The sequence below is a fragment of the Syngnathus leptorhynchus genome, chromosome 6 (genome assembly GCF_054491065.1).
Source record: "Syngnathus leptorhynchus isolate UIUO chromosome 6, UIUO_Slep, whole genome shotgun sequence".
Classification (NCBI taxonomy): domain Eukaryota; kingdom Metazoa; phylum Chordata; class Actinopteri; order Syngnathiformes; family Syngnathidae; genus Syngnathus; species Syngnathus leptorhynchus.
In genome coordinates this window covers 16,249,029-16,270,926 of record NC_141200.1, presented here as the reverse complement: position 1 = coordinate 16,270,926, position 21,898 = coordinate 16,249,029, and the positions used below count along the sequence as shown (strand labels likewise).

General features: G+C 44.6%; 2 protein-coding genes across 2 annotated transcripts in view; one reads left to right on the top strand and one right to left on the bottom strand.

The window, feature by feature from the left end:
- LOC147056179 (uncharacterized) overlaps nt 1-21,898 on the bottom strand; it is a 232,473-nt gene that overhangs the window by 26,067 nt on the left and 184,508 nt on the right. The gene's annotated exons all lie outside the window — the stretch shown is intronic.
- meak7 (MTOR associated protein, eak-7 homolog) overlaps nt 1-21,898 on the top strand; it is a 72,244-nt gene that overhangs the window by 41,948 nt on the left and 8,398 nt on the right. The window contains exons 5-8 of the mRNA XM_085913794.1: nt 10,512-10,723; nt 11,127-11,313; nt 12,694-12,812; nt 16,583-16,762. Of these exons, the coding sequence (XP_085769920.1) occupies nt 10,512-10,723; nt 11,127-11,313; nt 12,694-12,812; nt 16,583-16,762 (698 nt within the window). The remainder of the gene's footprint in view (nt 1-10,511; nt 10,724-11,126; nt 11,314-12,693; nt 12,813-16,582; nt 16,763-21,898) is intronic.

The window sequence follows — 21,898 nt, the reverse complement described above, 5'->3', positions numbered from 1 at the left end:
GTGAACTATTTAGGTCACACGTTGTCAGCTGCTGGAAGACAGATACAAAAAACCAGAAAACAAATCCTTGCAGATGCACCAAAACCTGAGACAAAAAAACAAATGATGTCATTTTTGGGGCTCTGCAATTACTGCAGAGCATGGATCCCACATTATGCAGAAAAGACGCAACCACTGCTGAATATTGTGCATGGAGTCCCCATGGCAATGACAGAAAAAATAATATGGACACCAGTAGCGGAAGATGCTTTTGTAGTACTGAAACAGGCTTTGATGGAAACTACAACCCTTATCTTACCAGACTACAATAAAACGTTTGTGCAAACGGTAGACTGCAGGAATGGTTTTATGACCTCAGTGTTGCTGCAGAGTCATGGCAGTAAACTAAGACCAATTGCATTTTATTCAAAAAAAATTAGATCCAGTGGCTCAATCGTTACCAGACTGTGTCCAAGCAGTATGCGCAGCAGCGCTTGCAGTGACACTATCCGCAGATGTGGTCCTTTTCCACAAAATTGACTTGCTGGTTCCACATGCTGTAGATGTGTTGCTACTGCAAAGCAAAATGAACTTTTTGTCCGGTAAGCCGGTTACCCATGCCTCCTTGTTGAAAGACTTGTTGCAGGCCATCCGTTTACCTGCTAAACCTGCTGTGTGTAAATGTGCTGCTCACACCACAGGCACAGATGAAGTCTCAAATGGAAACAGATTTGCAGACAAAATTGCTAAAGAAGCAGCAGCAGGGAAACATGGCCATGAAATTTTTTTAATAGATTCAGAGGACACGCAACTCATAGATAAAACTATACTGACAGACATGCAGGGCAATGCTCCAATGGTGGAAAAACGAATGTGGACGACAAAAGGTGCAGTTGTGGATACAGATAATATCCACCGCATCAATGACAAACCTGTTTTACCAAAATCACTTTTTAAGGCAGCAGCAATTGCGACACATGGGCCTTGCCATGTGTCGACAGGAGGGATGAGGTCCATCATACATCAACAATTCACTACCTTTGGTTTAGATGCTTACTTAAAAATTTTTTGTAAAGCATGTCCTGTTTGTGTGAAACATAATCCACAAGGAAACATGAGACCTAAGTGAGGCTCCTTTCCAAAACCGTCTTACCCATTCCAAATCATGCACATGGATTTTATTGAACTCACACAAAGTGGACCTCACAAATACTGCCTAGTGATGATTGATGCATTTTCCAAATGGGTTGAAATAGTTCCATCTAAACGAGCAGATGCCTTAACAGTGGCAAAAGCCATTTGCAAAACCGTCATACCGGTTCATGGCATCCCACAGATCATTTACAGTGACAATGGTCCACACTTTGTGAACCAAGTTGTACAAAACATGGCTGTACACCTTGGGATAACGTTAAAAAACCACTGTGCTTGGCACCCATCCAGTGCAGGCCTGGTTGAACGAGCAAACGCTACTATCAAAAGCAGGTTGAAAAAATGCATGGAATCAACAGGCAGAGCCTGGCCAGAGTGCCTAGACTTGGTGAAACTCTATATGAGAATCACCCCCAATTCAGAAGGGCTAACGCCTTTTGAAATTATACATGGGAGACCATATAGACTACCTGTGTTCCCTGCAGATTTGCAAAAAGCAGATGAAGAACAGACCTTGGCAGATTACATGATCAGAACACTCAAAATGAAAGATGTGTTAAATGCAAATTTACTGCCGCCTGGTCTTCTCTCCCCACAGGTTGATAACCTCATTAAGCCAGGAGACTGGGTCTACATCAAGGTCATCAAAAGAAAGAACTGGGCCAGCCCGCGGTGGGAGGGACCATTCCAAGTCTTGCTGACTACCCCCACTGCAGTAAAGATTGCTTAACGGCCCAGCTGGATTCACCTCAGCCACTGCAAGTTGCAGAGAGTGCTGGACCCCTCATTCGGAGTGGTGGGGAAGGCCGACTTCAAAGGAGTTTCATCGTTTAGGGTGGAACGTCTCAACGTCGGTGAAGAATTCAGCGATCCCCACTCCGCTAGGCGAGGAGATGTCCCGGTGTCTCTGCCATCCTAGTAGCAACGGAATTCCATATGCCAGGTGGATTCTATGCTGCGCTGTGGTTGGAGTGTGCTATGGTTTGTGGGCTCATCTGAATGGACCAATGGACAGTGTCATTCGTGGAAGAAGATGGTCACATGATGAGAATTTCGAGGACTGGTCATGGGACCCCAGAAACCCATACGAAACCAACGCTTGGTACCGATATGTGAAGTTCAGTGTGAGAGCTCACACACAGGAGGGATGCTATGTGTGTTCCAAACTCCCTCCTTCCTCCACGCAAGTTCACTTGGAGGCGAGAGCAATGAATGTCACTGAAGCAAAATGTATGGCATCCATAGGAGGAATTGGATATCAACACCGTGCTGTCACAGTCAGTGATGCCGACCTTTTCCGCCCTGGACTTGCAGACGGTACCTGTGATCAGCTTTTCTGGACAAATCTCAATGTGACTGTTAAAGGACGAACATTGCCGCAAGTGGCCTACACAGAGAGACCAGCTGGAGTGAACTACACATGTTACATCCAAGGAAACGAGACCCACAAATGCATCAACGACGACTTCTCTCCAGGAGGAAACTGGATGGGAGCTTTGGACATCACCGCTGAGTGTCAGGATAAGAGAGCCATTTCAAGTGGTGAGGGATCTCCCACCGATATGGCTGCGCCATCTAACGGGACCTACTTCATACAGAATGGCTGGTGGCTTTGTCGTCACAAGGTTTATCCGATGCCGCCCACCAACTGGACAGGAGTGTGCTCCAGTGTGGGTGACAGACCACACTTACAGGATACAACATCATCAGCTGACGACAGCACACAACTCTTCTGGACGTCGACGCAGGGCTGTTGCAACCTTTGACCCTCATGACCCTGTCTGGGGTGCGAACGTGCCAGATGATCATAAAATATGGTCCGTCAGAGACAAAGTTGTTCATGCGCTTTTTCCTTGGATTGGAGTTGGAAAACAAGCACTCTACATCGAGACACTGAACTATCGTTTCCAATCGTTTGTGAATCTCTCGCTGCAGGTCAATGATGGTCAAAACAGAGAGATTGAGGCTATTAGGCTAATGGTCTTACAAAACAGGATGGTTCTGGACTTGATGACTGCAGCGCAAGGTGGTGTGTGCCACATTATTGGGACCTCCTGTTGCACATACATACCAGGAGAAAATGACACGCACATCAACGACGCCATGAATTCACTGAAGAACTTACAGCAGGCCATGTCAAAAGACAAAGTCCCACACCAATGGGATTTCCTTTCGTGGCTATTCTCTGGCAACTGGTGGCGACTGCTGTTGAAATTTGTGGCTCCTGTGCTTTTTGTGCTTGTGTTGATGTGCTTATTTACAACTTGTGTTATCCCGTGTTTGAAGTCTGCTGTATCAAGACTTTTGTCTTCTACCATAGCACAAGTGCAAATACAACATATCAGACATGTCAAATGTGATGACTATGACGGCTGAACAAACATGAGCAGTTTTTGTCTTGACTGTTTTGTAATTGATAACATTATGGTCGCCTAAGGCAGAGGGACCGTGTGAGACTTTTCCTGCATTATAACATCTTGCCGCAGGTTTTTCACTCACACACTAAAATTGATCTATGTAGATTGCGTAGATGATGTTTAGCCGAGCCTGTTTTACAGAAACTTAATGATTTGACCATCGAAAATGCTTCGCAAGTGATGGGTACAATGATGTGCCGTTTCTGTGTTTTTATTTTATTGTTGTTTTTCTTCATTATATTTTCTTACTTATGTTTTATTGATCGGGGTGAGCATAATCATATGATAAACAGGAGGGATATGTTAGGGTTTATAAACTATCTTGATCGTATGATTATGTTGGGATGTAGACTAGAATGATGAACTTTGTTTGAACCTTTTACCTTCCCGTGATTCTGAACAGTTGAACCATTCAGTTGTTGAAGCTTTCCAGGTGGTGTGGAGGCGTCCTTGTTTTGCTCCACTAGGATTTATGTCCACGGCCTCGTGGAGCGATAAACTGGGACCCTCCCAAGTGGTTAATCATTTGCTGAGGTGCCCAACACACATGTCAAATGTCACCCCCACCTTGGCTGACTCTCACCCCCACCCTTCTTCTCTCAATAAAGACTCTCTTGCAGGACTTCAACGGCAGACTTTGTTCGGACATTGCTGTATCTACAGTAACGAACAAATGCTCCACAAGTGTTCAAAGGGCATATTGTCTCTCGTGTGGTTCTTGCAAAATAAGTTAGAGTTAGAACATCCCTAACACACGTTTTAACGCTACAATACAGTTATATACGTAGATCTGTGGAATAATTGGAGCCGCAACTGACGACAAGGCTGACGTCAGCGGCGCACGTAGGTCAGGCGTCAATAGCTGTTCATTTATTATTATTATTATGATTATTATTATTATTTATTTTTATTTTATTTTAATTGACACAGAGGATGAATATTCCAATGGATTTAATGATTTGGAGTGACACGGATAGTTCGTTAAAATTGTTTATATTACCGCAATTTTCGGACTATAAGTCGCTCCGGAGTATAAGTCGCACCAGCCATAAAATGCACAATAAAGTGAAAAAAAACATATATAAGTCGCACCAGAGTATAAGTTGCACTTTTGGGGCAAATTGTTTTGTCAAAATCCAACACCAAAAACAGACATGAACCAGCAACAGGCTAAACGATACGGTATGCTAACATGACATATACACAAACGAGGAGCTGAGAACGGGCCTGACATAACTTTCAGAGTAATTCAAGTAAGTATAACATAAATAACACGTTTATCAAACCATCTGTGTCACTCCAATTCATTAAATCCATCGATCGTGCTTTATGTAAACAATGCCACGTATGCGCCGCATATGCTGACGTCAAACCCGTTGTAAGTTGCATTTCTAATTATTCCACAGACCCATATAACGATATATAAAGTATATTTCAAACAACTCATATAAGAATATTATTAAACCATCTTTGTCACTCCAAATCATTAAATACCTCGATCAAATTCCTCGTCCTTTATTTCAACAACGTCGCGTGTGCGCTGCAGAGATCTAGTATATAACTATGTTGTAGCGCTAACAAAGTACCAGGAAAGAAGTGGGTTTATAGAACAATATTATCAAACCATCTGTGTCACTCCAAATCATTAAATCATCGATCAAATTCCTTGTTCTTTATGTCAACGCCGCGCGTGCGCTGCAGAGATCTAGCATATAACTATATTGTAGCGTTAAAGTACCAGGAAAGACGTGGGTTTATATAACAATATTATCAAACCATCTGTGTCACTCCAAATCATAAAATCCAACAATCAAATTCCTCGTTCTTTATGTCAACAACGCCGCGCGTGCGCTGCAGAGATGTAGTATATAACGATATTGTAGCGTTAAAGTACCAGGAAAGACGTGAGTTTGGTAAACGGCTCTTTATTTAACAAAACAAGAGTTCAACGAGCCAACAACTACTGAACTTCCAGCCACGGAGGTGGAAGAGAGCTCCATAAATAGGACCGAGCGTGCATAAAAGCCATGTCCAAGCCCCATCCACCGTTCCCGGACAGCCACCCGGCCGAGTGCCGGCCCCGACTTCCATCCACGGTGAAAGAGAGCTCCCGTCGAGAAGGACCGGGCGTGCGTAAAAACCATAATAGTTTTTCAAACCTTTTGTGTCACTCCAAATCATTAAATCCTTCAAACTCTTTGTCCTCCGTGTCACTTACAAACAAAGCCGCTAATGATGCCGGTAGTACGTGGGGCCCTTCGTCACCTTCGTCATCCCGTGATCGAATCCTTTGTCCTTTATGTAAACAACCGCCACGCGGCATGGGTGACGTCACTTGCAGTTCAAATGACAGTAATCCCTTGCCACATCGCGGTTCGTTTATCGCGGTTTCACTACATCGGGGATTTTTGAATTTGGAAAATTTGTGAAAAAAATCACATAAGTCGCTCCTGAGTATAAGTCGCCACCCCACACAAACTACGACAAAATCTGCGACGTATAGTCCGAAAATTACGGAACATTTATTTGATATATCTAGTCTGACGTCAGCGGCGCACGTAGTTCCGGCGTCAACAGCTGTGTGTGTGTTTTTTAAGTGACACAAGACAAAGATTCCGATGGATTTAATGATTTGGAGTGACTTTGATGATTCGATAAAATTGTTTATATTACATTTATTTGATATATCTAGTCTGACGTCAGCGGCGCACCTCGTTCCGGAGTCAACAGCTGTGGTTATTTTGACACAAGACGAAGATTCCAATGATTTAATGATTTGGAGTGACACGGATGGTTTGATAAAATTGTTGTTTATATTACTATTTATATAGTGTTATGTGGGCCTGTGGAATAATTTGAACTGCAACTGACGACGAGTCCGACGTCAGCGGTGCGCTACACGCGGAAAGAATGACGAATTTGATCGATGGATTTAATGATTTGGAATGACACAAATGGTCTGATAAACATGTTATTTATGTTATAGTTATTTGAATAACTTTTAATGTTAAGTCAGGCCTGTTCTCAGCTTCTCGTTTGTGTTTATGTCATGTTAGCATACGGTATCGTTTAGCCTGTTGTTGCTGGTTCATGTCTGTTCTTGGTGTTGGATTTTGACAAATAAATTTGCCCCAAAAGTGCGACTTATACTACGGTGCGACTTATTTATATGTTTTTTTTCCCTTTATTTTGCATTTTATGGCTGGTGCGATTTATAATCCGGAGCGATTTATAGTCCGAAAATTACGGTAATATATAAAATTTTAACGAACCATCCGTGTCACTCCAAATCATTAAATCCATTGGAATATTCAGACTAAATTTCCCCCAAAATGTGACTTAAACTCCGGTGCGACTTATGTGTTTGTTTTCTCTTTATTGTGCGTTTTATGGCTGATGGGACTTGTACTCCGGACCTACTTTTCGTCAGAAAAATACGGTATATGTTCCTGAAGATGTTCACATACATACTTTGATGGAATTCCATGGCGTCATGCTATTGTCCACATTGAGTCTCTGTGCACACTGTCAAAAACTTTCTTAAAGTCAATGAAGTAGATTGCCAGCGATTGTTGGAATTCAAGGTTTTGTTCGATGGCATTGGCTTGGCCTGAAGCCTGCTCGCTCTTCTCTCATCTTTGAATCACTAATTTCAGTCTGTTCAACAGGACAATTGAAAATACTTTTCCTGGGACTGAAAGCACCGTGTTGCCTCTACAGTTGTCACAGTCGCTGAGTCTTAACTTGACAAACATTAGATATAATTTTAAAATGGTATGATTTTGCTTTTCAACAAGACTGTTACATGTTCAGTTATTAGTATTTTTTTCCCTTAACGTTGGCCTGTATTAAGATAACGGAATCTAGTTTCATAGACTATCATTTGTTATTTACTAGTGCAACTATAATTTGTGACAATATTATTTTGTGTCATAACTAAAAGAGTGCCAAGCATAGAATTTGCCGGATGTTACCAAGGAGCTAATTGTTGCTCCTTCCTTACAATACAGATTGTCATTTATGACATTTACTACATTATTATTTATTAAATTATTTAATTCATTATTGTGATATTTGTTTTAATGACATTTAGCATGTAAAGGCATAAATAATTCAGTGTAGAACTGGGTCCTTTTACTATGGGTCCTTTTCTCCACTCCTCTGGGACACACTCCTGTGTCCAGGATTTGTTCAACAGCTCTGTCATCTTCTTTACAATAGCTTGGCCACTGACCTTCAGTAATTCTGCTGGGATTTTATTCAGGGTTGGAGCCCTGTTGTTCTTCAGTTTTGCAATTGTGGTCCCTACTTCTTTTATTTTGTCTGTGCTAGTTCTCGGGTCTGTTTCTTCTACAAATGTACCAGGGTCAAACAATTCTATTCTGCCTTGCTGATTCAATGTTTCTGAGAAATGTTCAATCTGTCTGGCATTTTGATCTTCTTCAGATTGTAACGTCTTGACCTGTTTGTTCTTGAAAGAGACACTGTGTTGGAGTTCCTGGAGTCAGATGGTTCTTCCACAATTTTATCAAGTGTCTTATTCTTATTTGCTGCTACCTGTGCTCCATCACCTTTACGCTCAAACTGCTGCTTCTTCTCTTTCCCGCTGTTTCTTTTGCTTATCCAGTGCTCTATATTTGTTAGCTGCTCTTTCTCTCTGTTCTATAATTAAGGGTTAGTCTCATTCAGCTCTTGCAGCTTTCCTTAGGTCGATCATCTCCCAGATTTCTTCAGTAATCCATACCAGACAGTGATGGAGGTGCAGAGTACAGACTGGATGATGGCAGTGTAGAAGGTCTTTAGCAGCTCCCGCGGCAGCTTTCTCGGGAAGTACAGCCTCTGCTGGGCCTTCTTCTGGACAGAGTCTATGTGCCCGGTCCATTTCAGGTCCCGAGAGTTTGTGGTTCTTCAGGAACTTGAAGGTGTCCGTGGAGAGAATAGCATTACTGTGGATAGTGAGGGGTGAAAGTGGTGAAGGGTCTCGCCTAAAGTCCACATTCATCTCCACGGTCTTAAGCAGGTTCAGCTCCAGGTGGTTTTGGCTGCACCAGTGGACCAGCCGCTCCACCTCCTGTCTGTACGCAGTCTCATCACCATCCTGGATCAGTCCGATGAGAGTAGTCTCGTCTGCATACTTCAGGAGCTTCACAGGAGACTCACTTGAGGAGAAATTGTTGGTGTAGAAAGAGAAGAGCAGTGGGGAGAGGATACACCCCTGAGGGGCGCCAGTATTGGTGGTCCAGGTGTCAGATGTGATGCTCCACAGCCTCACACGCTGTCTCCTGTTGGTCAGGAAGTTGGTAATCCACTGACAGGTGGAGGCAGGCACTGTGAACTGGATGAGCTTCGTTTGGAGGATGTCAGGAGCGATGGTGTTGAATCCCAAGCTGAAGTCCACCAAAAGGGTCCTGGTGTACGTTCTTGGGGTGTCCAGGTGGTGCAGGATGTAATGCAGTCCCATGTTGACCGCATCATCCACCGACCTATTTGCCCCGTAGGCAAACTAGAGGGGGTCAAGCAGGGGGCCTGTGACATCCTTCAGGTGGTTCAGCACTAATCTCTCGAAAGATTTTATGACCACAGATGTCAGAGCGACAGGTCTATAGTCATTCAAACTTGTGATGGAGGGTTTCTTGGCTACTGGAACGATAGTGGAGCTCTTGAAGCACGAGGGCACTTCACACTGCTCCAGGGAACAGTTGAAGATCCGTGCAAAGGTGGGTGGTCGCTGCTCAGCACATACTTTCAAGCAGGAAGGAGACACCCCGTATGGGCCTGGTGCCTTCCTGATCTTTTGTCTCTGGAACATCTGGTGCACTTCCTCCTCGCGGATCTGGAGTGCGGGCACGGCCTCTGCAGGAGAGAGAGTAAGTGACAGCGGTGATGGAGGTGTGGACAGAGCGGTTGTTGGGGGAGGTGAGTGTGTAGATAGGGCTGCAGGAGGTCCCTTTGTTTCGGAGGGCCGATCAAACCTGCAGGAGAACCTATTTAGCTGGTTAGCAAGCCTTGGGCTCTCCACAGGACGGGGGGTTCGTTTCTTGAAGACCGTGATGCTCTGCAGACCTTTCCACACTGTTGAGGGATCAGGATTGGCAGAGAGGTGTCTCTCCAGGCTCTCCCCGTAACACCTCCTGGCTTTCCTGCCCTCTCGGTTCAGTGTGTTTCTGGTCTGCTTGAACAGGTCCGGGTCGCCGCTCCTGTAGTCCTCCTTCTTGACTTTGCGCAGCCTTCTGAGGTTCGGTGTAAACCAAGGTTTGTCATTGTTGTACGTGCAGAAGGTCTTAGTCTGCACACACAGATCCTCACAAAAACTGATGTATGATGTGACAGTGTCAGTGAGATCATGCAGGTCTGAAGTTGCAGCTTCAAAAACTCCCCAATCGGTGCAGTCAAGCAGGCTTGGAGGTCCTGCCTGACTCCACTGTCCATTTCCTCACAGTCCTCACCACAGGCTTAGAAGTTTTTAGTTTCTGCCTGTAGGCCGGAATCAGCTGAACTAGACAGTGGTCCGAGAGACCTAAAGCTGCACGAGCCACAGAGTAGTATGCATCCTTAATTACGGTGTAGCAGTGGTCCAGTGTCTGTGCCCCTCTGGTGGGACACGTCATGTGCTCTCTGTATCTGGGGAGTTTGCGTACTACATTACAATACCACATTGTACTCAGATTTGTCAGAATCTGACTAAGAAACCACGATGTAACGAGATTGCTGCCAAAGCCCCTGCGTCATGACTCCCCTCCTTTTAGGAGACATCGCTGTGCCCAGGGCGTCTTGACACATAGGTTCAGCAAACTATTATAAGCTTGCATTAATACAACCATTGTAATCTGAAACTTGTTTGGATAGTTTTTCTTGATATCCCACATACATGTCTCCCCCGAGCTCCACAAGTACACTTTAAAGTGCTATATGAATAAAGTTGAAGAGTTGATTTTAACAAAAATGTTTTCATTTTCTTGAAAGACCAGAGAGGATATGATGTTGGCTGTTTGGAGAACTGGATCTTTAGAGTACCCCAAGTATCTTTATACCTGGAGATGTTGGTGGCTGAGGGACTAAATATTTGGCCAAGTGTGCAGCCAGCCCTTTCTCTGTTACCTCCTTGTAAGGAGACACGCTGGAAAGATCTACAGTGTCTGATGGATATTCCCACCCTCATGTTTCTTGCACCACAGGTTAGTGTCTGACCCAGGGTTTTCCTGAACACATTTTTTTTTGCATCGTCCAAGTCGAGATAGTATTTGATTTTGAGTTTCCATATCAATCATGATAATAATTTATGTGACTAGTGAAACACAAAGTCACTGTCTTATGAACCCAGGCAACAATATTAACAGCACTCATTTTCTGGAGGTTAAAGTTGAAATTGACTCCCTCCTAGAGCAAAAGAATGAATACACTTGGAGTGTTTTAGCATATCACTTGATGTTTTAGTCACTTAGTCACACAAACTTTCTTGTTTGTATTGAAGTAATATGAAAATACTAATAATCATGATCAATCATGTTAGGCCCGATAATAGTCATTTGAAATGAATGTGTCTTATTGCTTCAACATGCAAATGTCTAATTTTTACAGCTGCCTGACCGATGTAATTCACCATGGAGACTTGTGTTTTCCACACTGTTGCATGGTGAGAGCTTCACGAGGATGGTGGCAAGTCTGACTAAGTGTGGACCCACCTTGCTGCTCATCAAAGACACAAAGGGATATGTTTTTGGTGGCTTTGCCTCCCTCAGATGGGAAGTCAAACCACAATTCCAGGGTGAGAAGTGGATCTTTCAGATTACAGTAATCCCTCCTACTTCGCGGCTTCAACTATCGCGGCTTCGCTGTATCGCGGGTTTTCAAAAATAAATTAATAATTTTATCGCAGAAATTTCATCATTTCACGAGGTTTCGCGGCCACTTGAGTTTCTTCATTTTCCTTTAATAATGATAGCTTATGTTTAAAAGTCGTTTTCTTGTTTTGAAATGAATAAATTAAAGAGTCAGTACAGTATACTTTATCGTCACATGTGACTTCAGGGCGTTCTCTCTGTTGTATATTTTGGACTAACTCATGTTCCGTAGTGGGAAAACCCCGGATGTGGGAGGGGGAGCTTCGGGGACGTTCAGTGTTGCGATGTACGGCCAGTGAACTGACTGTGATGAAAGGAATAAAGCAGTATCCATCACGTCGTTGTCCGAACCATGCTTGCTACATCAGAACCTGGAAAATAGTAAAGATATAACACTCTCCACCGGCGGTGGCCTTCATCTGGACATAGCAATACACTGTTAGTCTCGTCGCTAAGGCATGAATGCGGAGCGCACAGTCCATTGATATGAAAGTCCCCTAGCAGCGAGCTGGTTGATGTCAGCGATAAAAATAGAATATCTTCCAAGAATAGCTCAAAAAAATCTAGTTTCTATTTCGCGGAGATTCCCATTTCGCGGGTGGGTCTGGAACGTAACCCCCGCGAAGTAGGAGGGATTACTGTATACCATTATTATATTATACTAATTTCACCATTATTTTACCCATTATACCATTATTTTCTAAATTAAACATGAAACCACAATGGCATTGCACAAGTCAATTCGAGTAATAACAAAAACTACAACATATATACACACCTGGACAGGTGCTCTGGGTATATCAGACCTGGAGGAGGCCCTGGGGGCAACCCAAGTCACTCTGCAGAGAATGTGTCTCCTAATTAGTTTGTGAATGCCTTGGCATATCCCAGAAGAGCTGTATAATGTTGCTGGGGAGAAAGAAGTCTAGTCATCCCTGCATAAGCTGTTGCCTCTATGATCTGGTCATTGATAAGCGGAAGAAAATAGATAGGTGGATTTTTTTTTTTTACAAAAAAAAAAGGGAGAATGTAGGGGAGAAGTTGGTTCGGGCATCAACATTTTGATTAGGAACTGAATTGAATACATTAATATTTGAACAAATTACTTACACCACTTCTGGTCAAAATAATACATTTAGGTAGTGATAGGGCAGTAAGAAACTCAAGGAATAATAGGTAAAAATGAGAAAGTAACAATTAATTGTAAAACTGTAGGGTGATTTGAATACTTAGTTTGTTAAGCATTTTGTCATGTTGATTGTGTAACGGTGTGTTGGTTGTTATGTATGGAAATGCTTGTGCAGGTGATTCCAGATGTTTCCTGTTCTCCGTGTTCCCCAGACTGAGAGTTCATACAGCGACAGGTTACAATCAACACTTCATGTATCTCAACCAGAATCAGCAGACCATGCCCAACGGACTGGTGAGGCAAAACATGTCAATGCATACTGTATCCTAAGTTAATGTAGGCCACAGGGTAGAGAAACATTACAAAAAATTCCCCATAGTTTATGAGAACGTACAGTATCTGTTGTTAGCCAAATTTGCCAGTAAAACTTACAGACAAGCACAGTGCTCTGATTTGAAAAACATTATTTGGTTCCTCTTCAAAGAATAAGGTTAATGTTTGAACTTAAAAAAAAAAAACACACCTCACTCCCTCAGTAAATAAGGAACTCGAGTATAAAACGTAGTAATAATTAATGAACGATTACTAAATACAATGAAAGTACACAACATCATTTTTACATTACACTTACATATCGTATTTTCCACACCATAAAGCATTTCGGGTTAAAAGGCGCAGACTCAATTCCGGGGTCTTTTCTGTACTTAATCCCCACATAAGACGCACAGCATTATAGGGCGCATGCATGCCATGACTTGGGGTAAAAAAAACAAAACAAAAAAAACATCACAGGAGCAAGGCAGTCAGTTCTGTTGTACTTCATTAACTATTCAATCATGTAGTGTATTGTACTCACATTGTTCATTGATAATGATACGCCAATCCATGAAAAAAAATCCATCCCCATGTTCTGTATCCAAATTAAACAGTTTGGCAAGTTCGCCCTTAAACATGCCAAGTTCCCTCTCGTCGTTGTCACATTGCTCTTCTGCAATGATCCTGGCTTTCCAGAAAGACCTAATTGTGCCTTGTAAGCATGTTTCTTTGTCTATACCATTTTAGAGAGTCCCAATGCTTTGCACAAACGATCGTATTTATTTATCAATGGCGGCAAAGGTATGTACTCTATGTGTTACATACAGTCCTCTGATTGGTTTACTGCCCTGAGCTACGAAAACATAATGTCTTCTGATTGGTCCATAATTGGTTACATCTGTGTGGCGAAAGCCGCACAAAACAACTTAACAGATTTGCAGAAACGGGAGTACTTATTTATCAATGGGAGCGGAGGAACATACTCTGTGTTACATACAGTCCTCTGATAGTTTTTTTGCCCCGATCTCCGTAAAACATAATGTCCTCTGATTGGTTCATTGGGTATTACCCCTGTATATTACGGAAGCCATACGGAACTTTACCCCTCCGTGAGTCGTCACCGTATGGTGGGGGAGGGGTTTGCGTGCCCCTATGATCCTAGGAGCCATGTTGTTGTCAGGAAGAGCTTCAACTCCCACCTCCGGCAGAGCTTTTCCCACGTCCCGGGGAAGGCAGGGGGCTTTGAGTCCGAGTGGACCATGTTCCGCGCCTCCATTGTTGAGGCAGCCGACCGGAGCTGTGGCCGTAAGGTCGTCGGTGCCTGTCGTGGCGGCAATCCCCGAACCCGCTGGTGAACTCCAGCAGTAAGGGATGCCCGTCAAGCTGAAGAAGGAGTCCTTTCGGGCCGTTTTGGCCTGCGGGACATCTGAGGCAGCTGACAGGTACCGGATGGCCAAACGGAACGCGGCTTTGACGGTTGCTGAGGCAAAAACCCGGGGGTGGGAGGAGTTTGGCGAGGCCATGGAGAATGACTTCCGGACGGCTTCGAGCAAATTCTGGTCCACCATCCAGCGTATCAGGAGGGGGAAGCAGTGCACGGTCAATACTGTTTACAGTGGAGATGGTGTGCTACTGATCTCGACTTGGGATGTCGTGAGTCGGTGGGGGGAATACTTCGAAGACCTCCTCAATTCCACCGACACGCCTTCCATTGTGGAAGCAGGGCCTGAAGACTCTGAGGCGGACTCTCCAATCTCTGGGGTCGAAGTCACTGAGGTACTTAAAAAACTCCTTGGTGGCAAGGCCCCGGGGTGGATGAGATCAACCCGGAGTTCTTAAAGGCTCTGGATGTTGTGGGGCCGTCATGGCTGACACGCCTCTACAGCATTGCGTGGACATCGGGGACGGTGGTTCCCCTCTTTAAGAACGGGGGCCGGAGGGTGTGCTCCAATTACAGGGGAATCACACTCAGCCTCCCTGGCAAGGTCTATTCAGGGGTGCTGGAGAGGAGGGTCCGTCGGGAGGTCGAACCTCGGCTATTCAGGAGGAGCAGTGTGGCTTTCGTCCTGGCCGTGGAACACTGGACCAGCTCTACACCCTCGGCAAGATCCTCGAGGGTGCATGGAAGTTCGCTCAACCTGTCCACATGTGTTTTGTGGACTTGGAGAAGGCGTTCGACCGTGTCCCCCCGAGAGTTTCTGTAGAGGGTGCTTCTGGAGTACAAGGTCCCGAGCCAACTGATAAGGGCGGTTCGGCCCCTGTATCACCGATGCCAGAGTTTGGTCCACATTTCCGGCAGTAAGTCGGATTCGTTCCCAGTGAGGATTGGACTCCGCCAAGGCTGTCCTTTTTCACTGATTCTGTTCATAATTTTTATGGACAGAATTTCTAGGCACTCTCAGCGATAGGGTGAGAAGCTCGGTCATGCGGGAGAGACTCGGAGTAGAGCCGCTGCTCCTCCACGTTGAGAGGAGCCAAATGAGGTGGCTCGGGCATCTCATCAGGATGCCTCCTGGACGCTTCCCTGGGGAGGTGTTCCGAGCATGTCCCACCGGTAGGAGACCCCGGGGACGACCCAGGACGGACTGGAGAGACTATGTTTCTCGGCTGGCCTGGGGGAACACCTTGGGATCCCCTGGAATGAGCTGGATGAAGTGGCTGGGGAGGGAAGGTCTGGGAGTCCCTCCTAAAGCTGCTGCCCCTGCGACCCGACCCCAGATAAGCAGAAGAAGATGGATGGATGGATGGATATTTATTTTTTTGCCAATAATTCAGTAAAGCAATAAATACTGAACCACATCTTCCCTCCTGTGTTCTGACTCACACCCGGGGGCGAAAAGAGCATAACCATTCGAGCCAACCCCCTATACAGTCCTCAGGCTCCCCAACAATAGCGGTTTGCATTATTTTATTGCAATATTTTTCCATATTCAGATTTGTTCCAAGACTACAGTTAGTTAGACTTCACTTTGATTGTTATTGCAGTTATTGCAATTTTGTTGTTTTATCACAAAAGATTGGTTTATGTACATTTCAAAAACCAGAAGCCATTCAGTTCCAAATGTGATTGCACTTTAATTTACATATTTAAATGTTCAGATATTAAGATGTGATCGACAGTTTTTGCATGATTTGAATGAGGAAAAATAACTTGCTTTTTCTCTCAAATATATTGTTGTAATCATGTTTCAGATGCAATCATTTTCTGTATAAAAATTAAATTTGGTGTTCAAAAAGTCTATTTTCAAACTTGAGTCTTGAAAAAGAGGGAGTCGTCTTATAATCGGGTCGTCTTATATTCGGGCCAATACGGTAGTTTTCCGGGCTCTCTCTTAGATATAGGCAGGGCAAGAAGCTCAGTCATCCCGGAGAGACTCAGAGTCAAGCTATTGCTCTACGTTGAGAGGACCCAGATGAAGTGGCTCGGGAATCTGATATTGATTGACGCCTCCCTGGTGAGGTGTTCTGGGCATTGTCCTCTGTAAAATTGTCCTTGGGGAAAGGTCCTGGGCATTATCCAGGACATGCTGGAAAGAAGGACTGTCTCTTGGCTAACCTGGGAACGCCGTGTGATACCTCCGTAAGAGTTACAAGTAGTGACTGGGGAGAGGAAAGTTTGGGCTTCCCTGCTGAAGTTGTTGCCCCTGCGACCCAACTCTGGATCAGCAGTAATAAAGGATGTATGTATGTTTTGGTAATTTTTTTCTGTGGTTTTAATTTTTTTCTGTGGTTTTGTTTTTTATCCCCAGGGCATGGGCGGCAAGCACAGCTACTTTGGGCTGTGGTTGGATAGTGATTTTGGACATGGTCACAGCCGTGCACAGCCAAAGTGTACAACGTTTGGAAGCCCTCAACTGTCGGCGGATGAGGAGTTCATTTTGGACTCAATGGAAATATGGGCAGTAGGAAAAATCTCTGACCTGGAGGAGGTAAGAGCACCTAATTTCCTCATTATGTAAAGGCAAAAAGAATTCAGGATTCCTTCAACGCTCTTTCATAAAGCAAAAGAAAAATCTATTAAACATCACATACAATGTAAGGTTTAACAATAAACAAATATTGATAAAAGTTGTTATTTAAAAGCCTTGGCAACAAACTTCATTATGGATTTGTTGTGATGCACGAATATTATGTAACTCACCTGCTGCGTCATGTTTTTATTACGTGAGTCAAGCTATGTCACACGTCATGAGCGCCCGAGTTGAGTGGTCAGTGCACACTTGTATAACACAGAAGCCCAGCAACAGAATAAGTCACTACAGAATTCTACTATACTCTGCTTTGAAGTGATGCAACGTAATATTAATAAGGCTCTCTTGGTGATAGTGTGTCCTAAATGATCTAATTTGACAAGCATGAATTGCTTATTAAGTGAATAAACGGAAAGACGTAGCGGTCTGTATTGACAATAAGTTAATTTCTTTATCTTCATCTGTCAAATTTCTGGGCATATTAATTGATGACAAACTATGCTGGTAACCTCATATTAGTACAATATCTTCTAAAATTGCTAGGAATACTGGTACTTTTAGCAAACTACGGCATACTTTGGACAGAAGCATGTCCAAAGTCCGGCCCGCGGGCCAATTGCGGCCCGTGGTCAAATTTCATCAGGCCCACAGCCTCTGTTATAAAATCTTTAGTATGTGGCCCGCCGCCATTGTTGACCAGCGCTTTAATACACACGTACCGCAATCTGAGGAGAGGACGCTGGCGCTGATTGTTCGCCGCTTCTCCACCAGAATTAGTTTATTTTTAGTGTTTTTAGTGTTTTATTTAATTCTCCACCAGAATTAGTTTATTTTTAGTGTTTTTAGTGTTTTATTTATTTATTTTTTAGCCATTAGCCTAGCAAATGGCTAACACGCAAGTTCAGCTTTCTCCAACCGGCACTATATTAACTTACTCCATCCCCCGCTTGCTGGAGCTGAGTAATCACACCATTCCAGGGTGTGTCTCAGTCATCAAAGAACTCTGACTTCTCCGCAGACCTCGTTACATCCACAGAAGTACCCATCGTAACTTTGTTTTCTCCCAACCTGCCCATAACGCTATTCCATCCATCTGCTCCTCCACCGCCCGATATCCCGTCGCATGTCCAACACGTCATCAGAGACCCGGCACACTTGGATCTTATTGTAGCAACCAAGCGGGGCTGCAGTACTCCAGGTGGCCTGAAAAACATGGTGTGGAGTCCACTCTTACACGGAGCGGGCTCCGACTCAAGACAGACACCGGGTTGCCGGGAAAACACGGAATGGATATCTCTCTGGCACGGAACGGATTTCAACACGGAGCAGCCCCGGGGTGGCCAGGACAAAACGAACTGAATTTCACTCCAACACACAGTGGACTGCACTTCATGTGGAACAGAAGACGTGGAGTGGATTTCTCTCTTCTTCGCCCCCTACCTAAACGCAGCCCCACATCCACAATCAAAATGGATCTCCTCAAACTTCCAAGCACTCACCCATAAATCATCATTTATTCACAACCTCATCCTGGACAAAGGCTTAGACATAATGTGCCTGACTGAGACCTGGCAACCACCGGGTGTCTATCAATTCCTCAATGAAGTCCCTCTGGTTATAAATACATAACTATTGGCCTTGCTGTATTCCATCGTCTTGATCTAAAGCTGTCCCCCCTCCCTCTACCTGATCACTCCTCATTCGAATCCCTTGCATTCAAATTTAAACCTCCATATCCTGTCACAGTTTTACTTATTTACCGCCCTCCTAAACCAAACTCCGCTTTCATTCCAGAACTATACGATCTACTCACTACCCTCTGTACCTCCACTTCCTCTAATTTAATCATATTAGGTGATGTTAACATCCATGTCGACACCCCCTTCCGCCCCCCTGCCTCTGACCTGTTGCAACTATTGGACTGTTTACACCTCACTCAACATGTAAATGTCCGCACCCATGACAAAGGGCATACACTTGACCTTGTCATTTCCTCATCGGCCATAAGCAACCTACAAGTTCACGAGGTTGGTGTGTCTGACCACAAACGTATTCAAATGGAACTGCCTTTCCCACGCCCCCTCTCCAAACCCAAGCGGCAAATCTCTTTCAGAAATTTCAAATACATCAACCAAGACACTTTAGCACAGGACCTCCTGCTTCTCTCCTCCTCCTCCGCGACCTTTCCATCAGTCAGCAAGGCAGTGGATCATTACAATAACTCTTTGGCCAAACTTCTAGGTATCCACGCCCCCATAAAAAACAAAACAGTCACTTTTTCACGCTCAGCCCCCTGGTACACCAGTGAGCTGCGGCTGATGAAGTCAACTGGACGCATCCTGGAGCGTCGTCTCAATGCCTCAGGTCTGACCGTGCACAAACAGGCCTATAAAGAACATCAGAAGGCCTACTCAAAAGCCCTTGGGATTGCACGTGCCCAGTTCTACTCCAACATTATAAACAATACCCCTGGAAACTCAAAACAGCTATTTTCAACCATCAACCACTTTCTCAAACCCCAACCCACCACTCCAACGGAATCCTCAGAGGTAGTGTGCAATAACTTCATGACCTTCTTTACCGCTAAGGTTGACAACATCCGCACCCAGCTCCTCTCCTCTTCTGGCCCCTCCACTTCCCTTCCTTCCACCTGGGTCAGTCCAGCCTCTTCGCTCTTTCTCCCCTATTTTGCAGTCGGAGGTAGAGGACATCATCAAAAAGATGAAACCCTCCACATGTGCCCTGGACCCTTTCCCCACAGCCCTCATTAAACATCAAATCTCAGCTATCAGTCCCCTAATAACCAATGTCATCAACCTCTCACTCCAGTCTGGCTCTGTACCCCCTGCATTGAAGACAGCCATTATTACCCCCCTGCTCAAAAAACCCTCGCTTGACCCGGACAACCTTGCCAACTTCAGGCCAATATCAAACCTCCCATTTCTCTCCAAGGTTCTGGAAAAAGTGGTAGCTGCCCAACTTCACGCCCATCTCACCCGCAATAACATCGCTGAGAAATTTCAATCCGGTTTTCGCTCTGGCCACAGCACCGAAACAGCCCTTGTTAGGGTCACCAACGACCTTCTCATGGCTGCCAATGCAGGCTCCTCGTCACTCCTCATTTTGTTGGATCTGTCCGCTGCATTTGACACTGTCCACCACAACATCTTCCTTAACCAACTTCACTCCACTGGATTCTCTGGCACTGCTCTAACCTGGCTTCAGTCCTACCTCTCGAACCGAACCGAGTACGTTTCCCTGGGAGGGAAAAAATCAGACACACACACAGTCACCTCCGGTGTCCCCCAGGGATCTGTACTCGGTCCTACCCTCTTCATTTTCTACATGCTACCCCTTGGCAATATAATCAGGAAGTTCAGCATCTCATATCACTGTTACGCGGACGACACCCAGCTATACCTCAAACTCAACCCCCCACCCTCTGCAACCCAGCCTCATCCATCTCCCTCATCCATCCTCTCACTGTGTCTGGAGGAGATAAAGGCGTGGATGAATCTCAGCTTCCTACAAGTCAACAGCGATAAAACCCAAGCCATGTTATTTGGCACTCCCCATCAGATCCATACCTGCCCAATCACAAGCATCTCATTCGCCGGTCACACAATCCCCCTCTCAGCCACTGTCACCGACCTGGGTGTGATACTGGACTCTCAACTCAACCTAGAGTCACACATAAAACACATCTGCAAAACCTCCTTCTTCCACCTCAGGAACATTTCCAAACTCCGCCCCACACTTACCCTGACAGATGCTGAGAAACTTGTCCACGCCTTTGTCTCCTCCAGGCTAGACTGTAACGCACTCCTCATCGGGATCCCTAGCAAGAGCCTCCAGAGGCTCCAGTACATCCAAAACTGCGCTGCTAGGATCCTGATGAGGGTGCGGAAAAGCGACCACATCACACCCATCCTCCGTTCTCTGCACTGGCTCCCCATCAAATTTCGAATAAATTATAAGATCGCCCTCCTCACTCACCAGTGCATCCTCGGACATGCTCCCCCATACCTCAAAGAACTCCTTGCCCCCAAATCTGCCACCCGAAACCTCCGCTCATCCAATTCTCACCTTCTCCATGTCCCCAACACCAAGCTGCGCACCATGGGCGACCGGGCCTTCTGCCATGCAGCCCCCACACTGTGGAACTCCCTCCCCGACCACCTAAGAGCACCCCAATCCACTGACTCTTTCAAAACCGGACTTAAAACTCACTTCTTTACTTTGGCATTTCTGTAATTCCTGTTTTTATATCCTGGTTGTCGTCCAGTTGTTTTATACTTGTCCTTGCTTTTTATTCTTGTTTTTACTTACCATGTAGCACTTTGAGATTCCTCCGAATATAAAGTGCGTTATAAATATAATTTATTATTATTATTATTATTATTATTATTGTACCAAAGCTATTTTATATTTATGCCGCAGAAATGTAATCTCGCGCGACCCGGCGTGATTTCACAGCGAGAACATAACTCCAGCTGTCCTGCTATGCGGAGCATGCGCAAGTTAATGCGGAAATAAACCCGTTGTAAAAAGGGTACGCGCGAACCGGCTGCGTGAACCCTGTGTGAAATGTTCATGAGGCGAAAATAATTTTAAACTCATATAAATTTAAGGTATTTCATACAGTTTGTTCAATGTTATCGTATTTTATGTATTACTTATAACTCCTGTTTAAAATGTTCATGAGGCGAAAATAATTTTAAACTCATGTAAATTTAAGGTATTTCATACAGTTTGTTCAATGTTATCGGACTCTTCAGATATGAATGAAAGGCAAAATTTGTGTTTTTAGAGTTGTTCACATCTGCCTGAGTGGCTTATATTTGGTTATTTAGTCATTTAAAAAATAAAGACAATTGGGAGAATGAAAGTTGTTTTATAACAGTGTTTATTTGGATGAAATTGTAATTAAAAAAATGTCCGAAAAAACTACTGGCCCCCGGGCCCCTTCACTTTATCAAATCTGGCCCTCCTTGCAAAAAGTTTGGACACCCCTGCCCTAATCTATCCATATATCAATTATTGCAATGTAATTTGGGCCAGCACTCATCCTACCAAGTTGAATTGCATCTATTG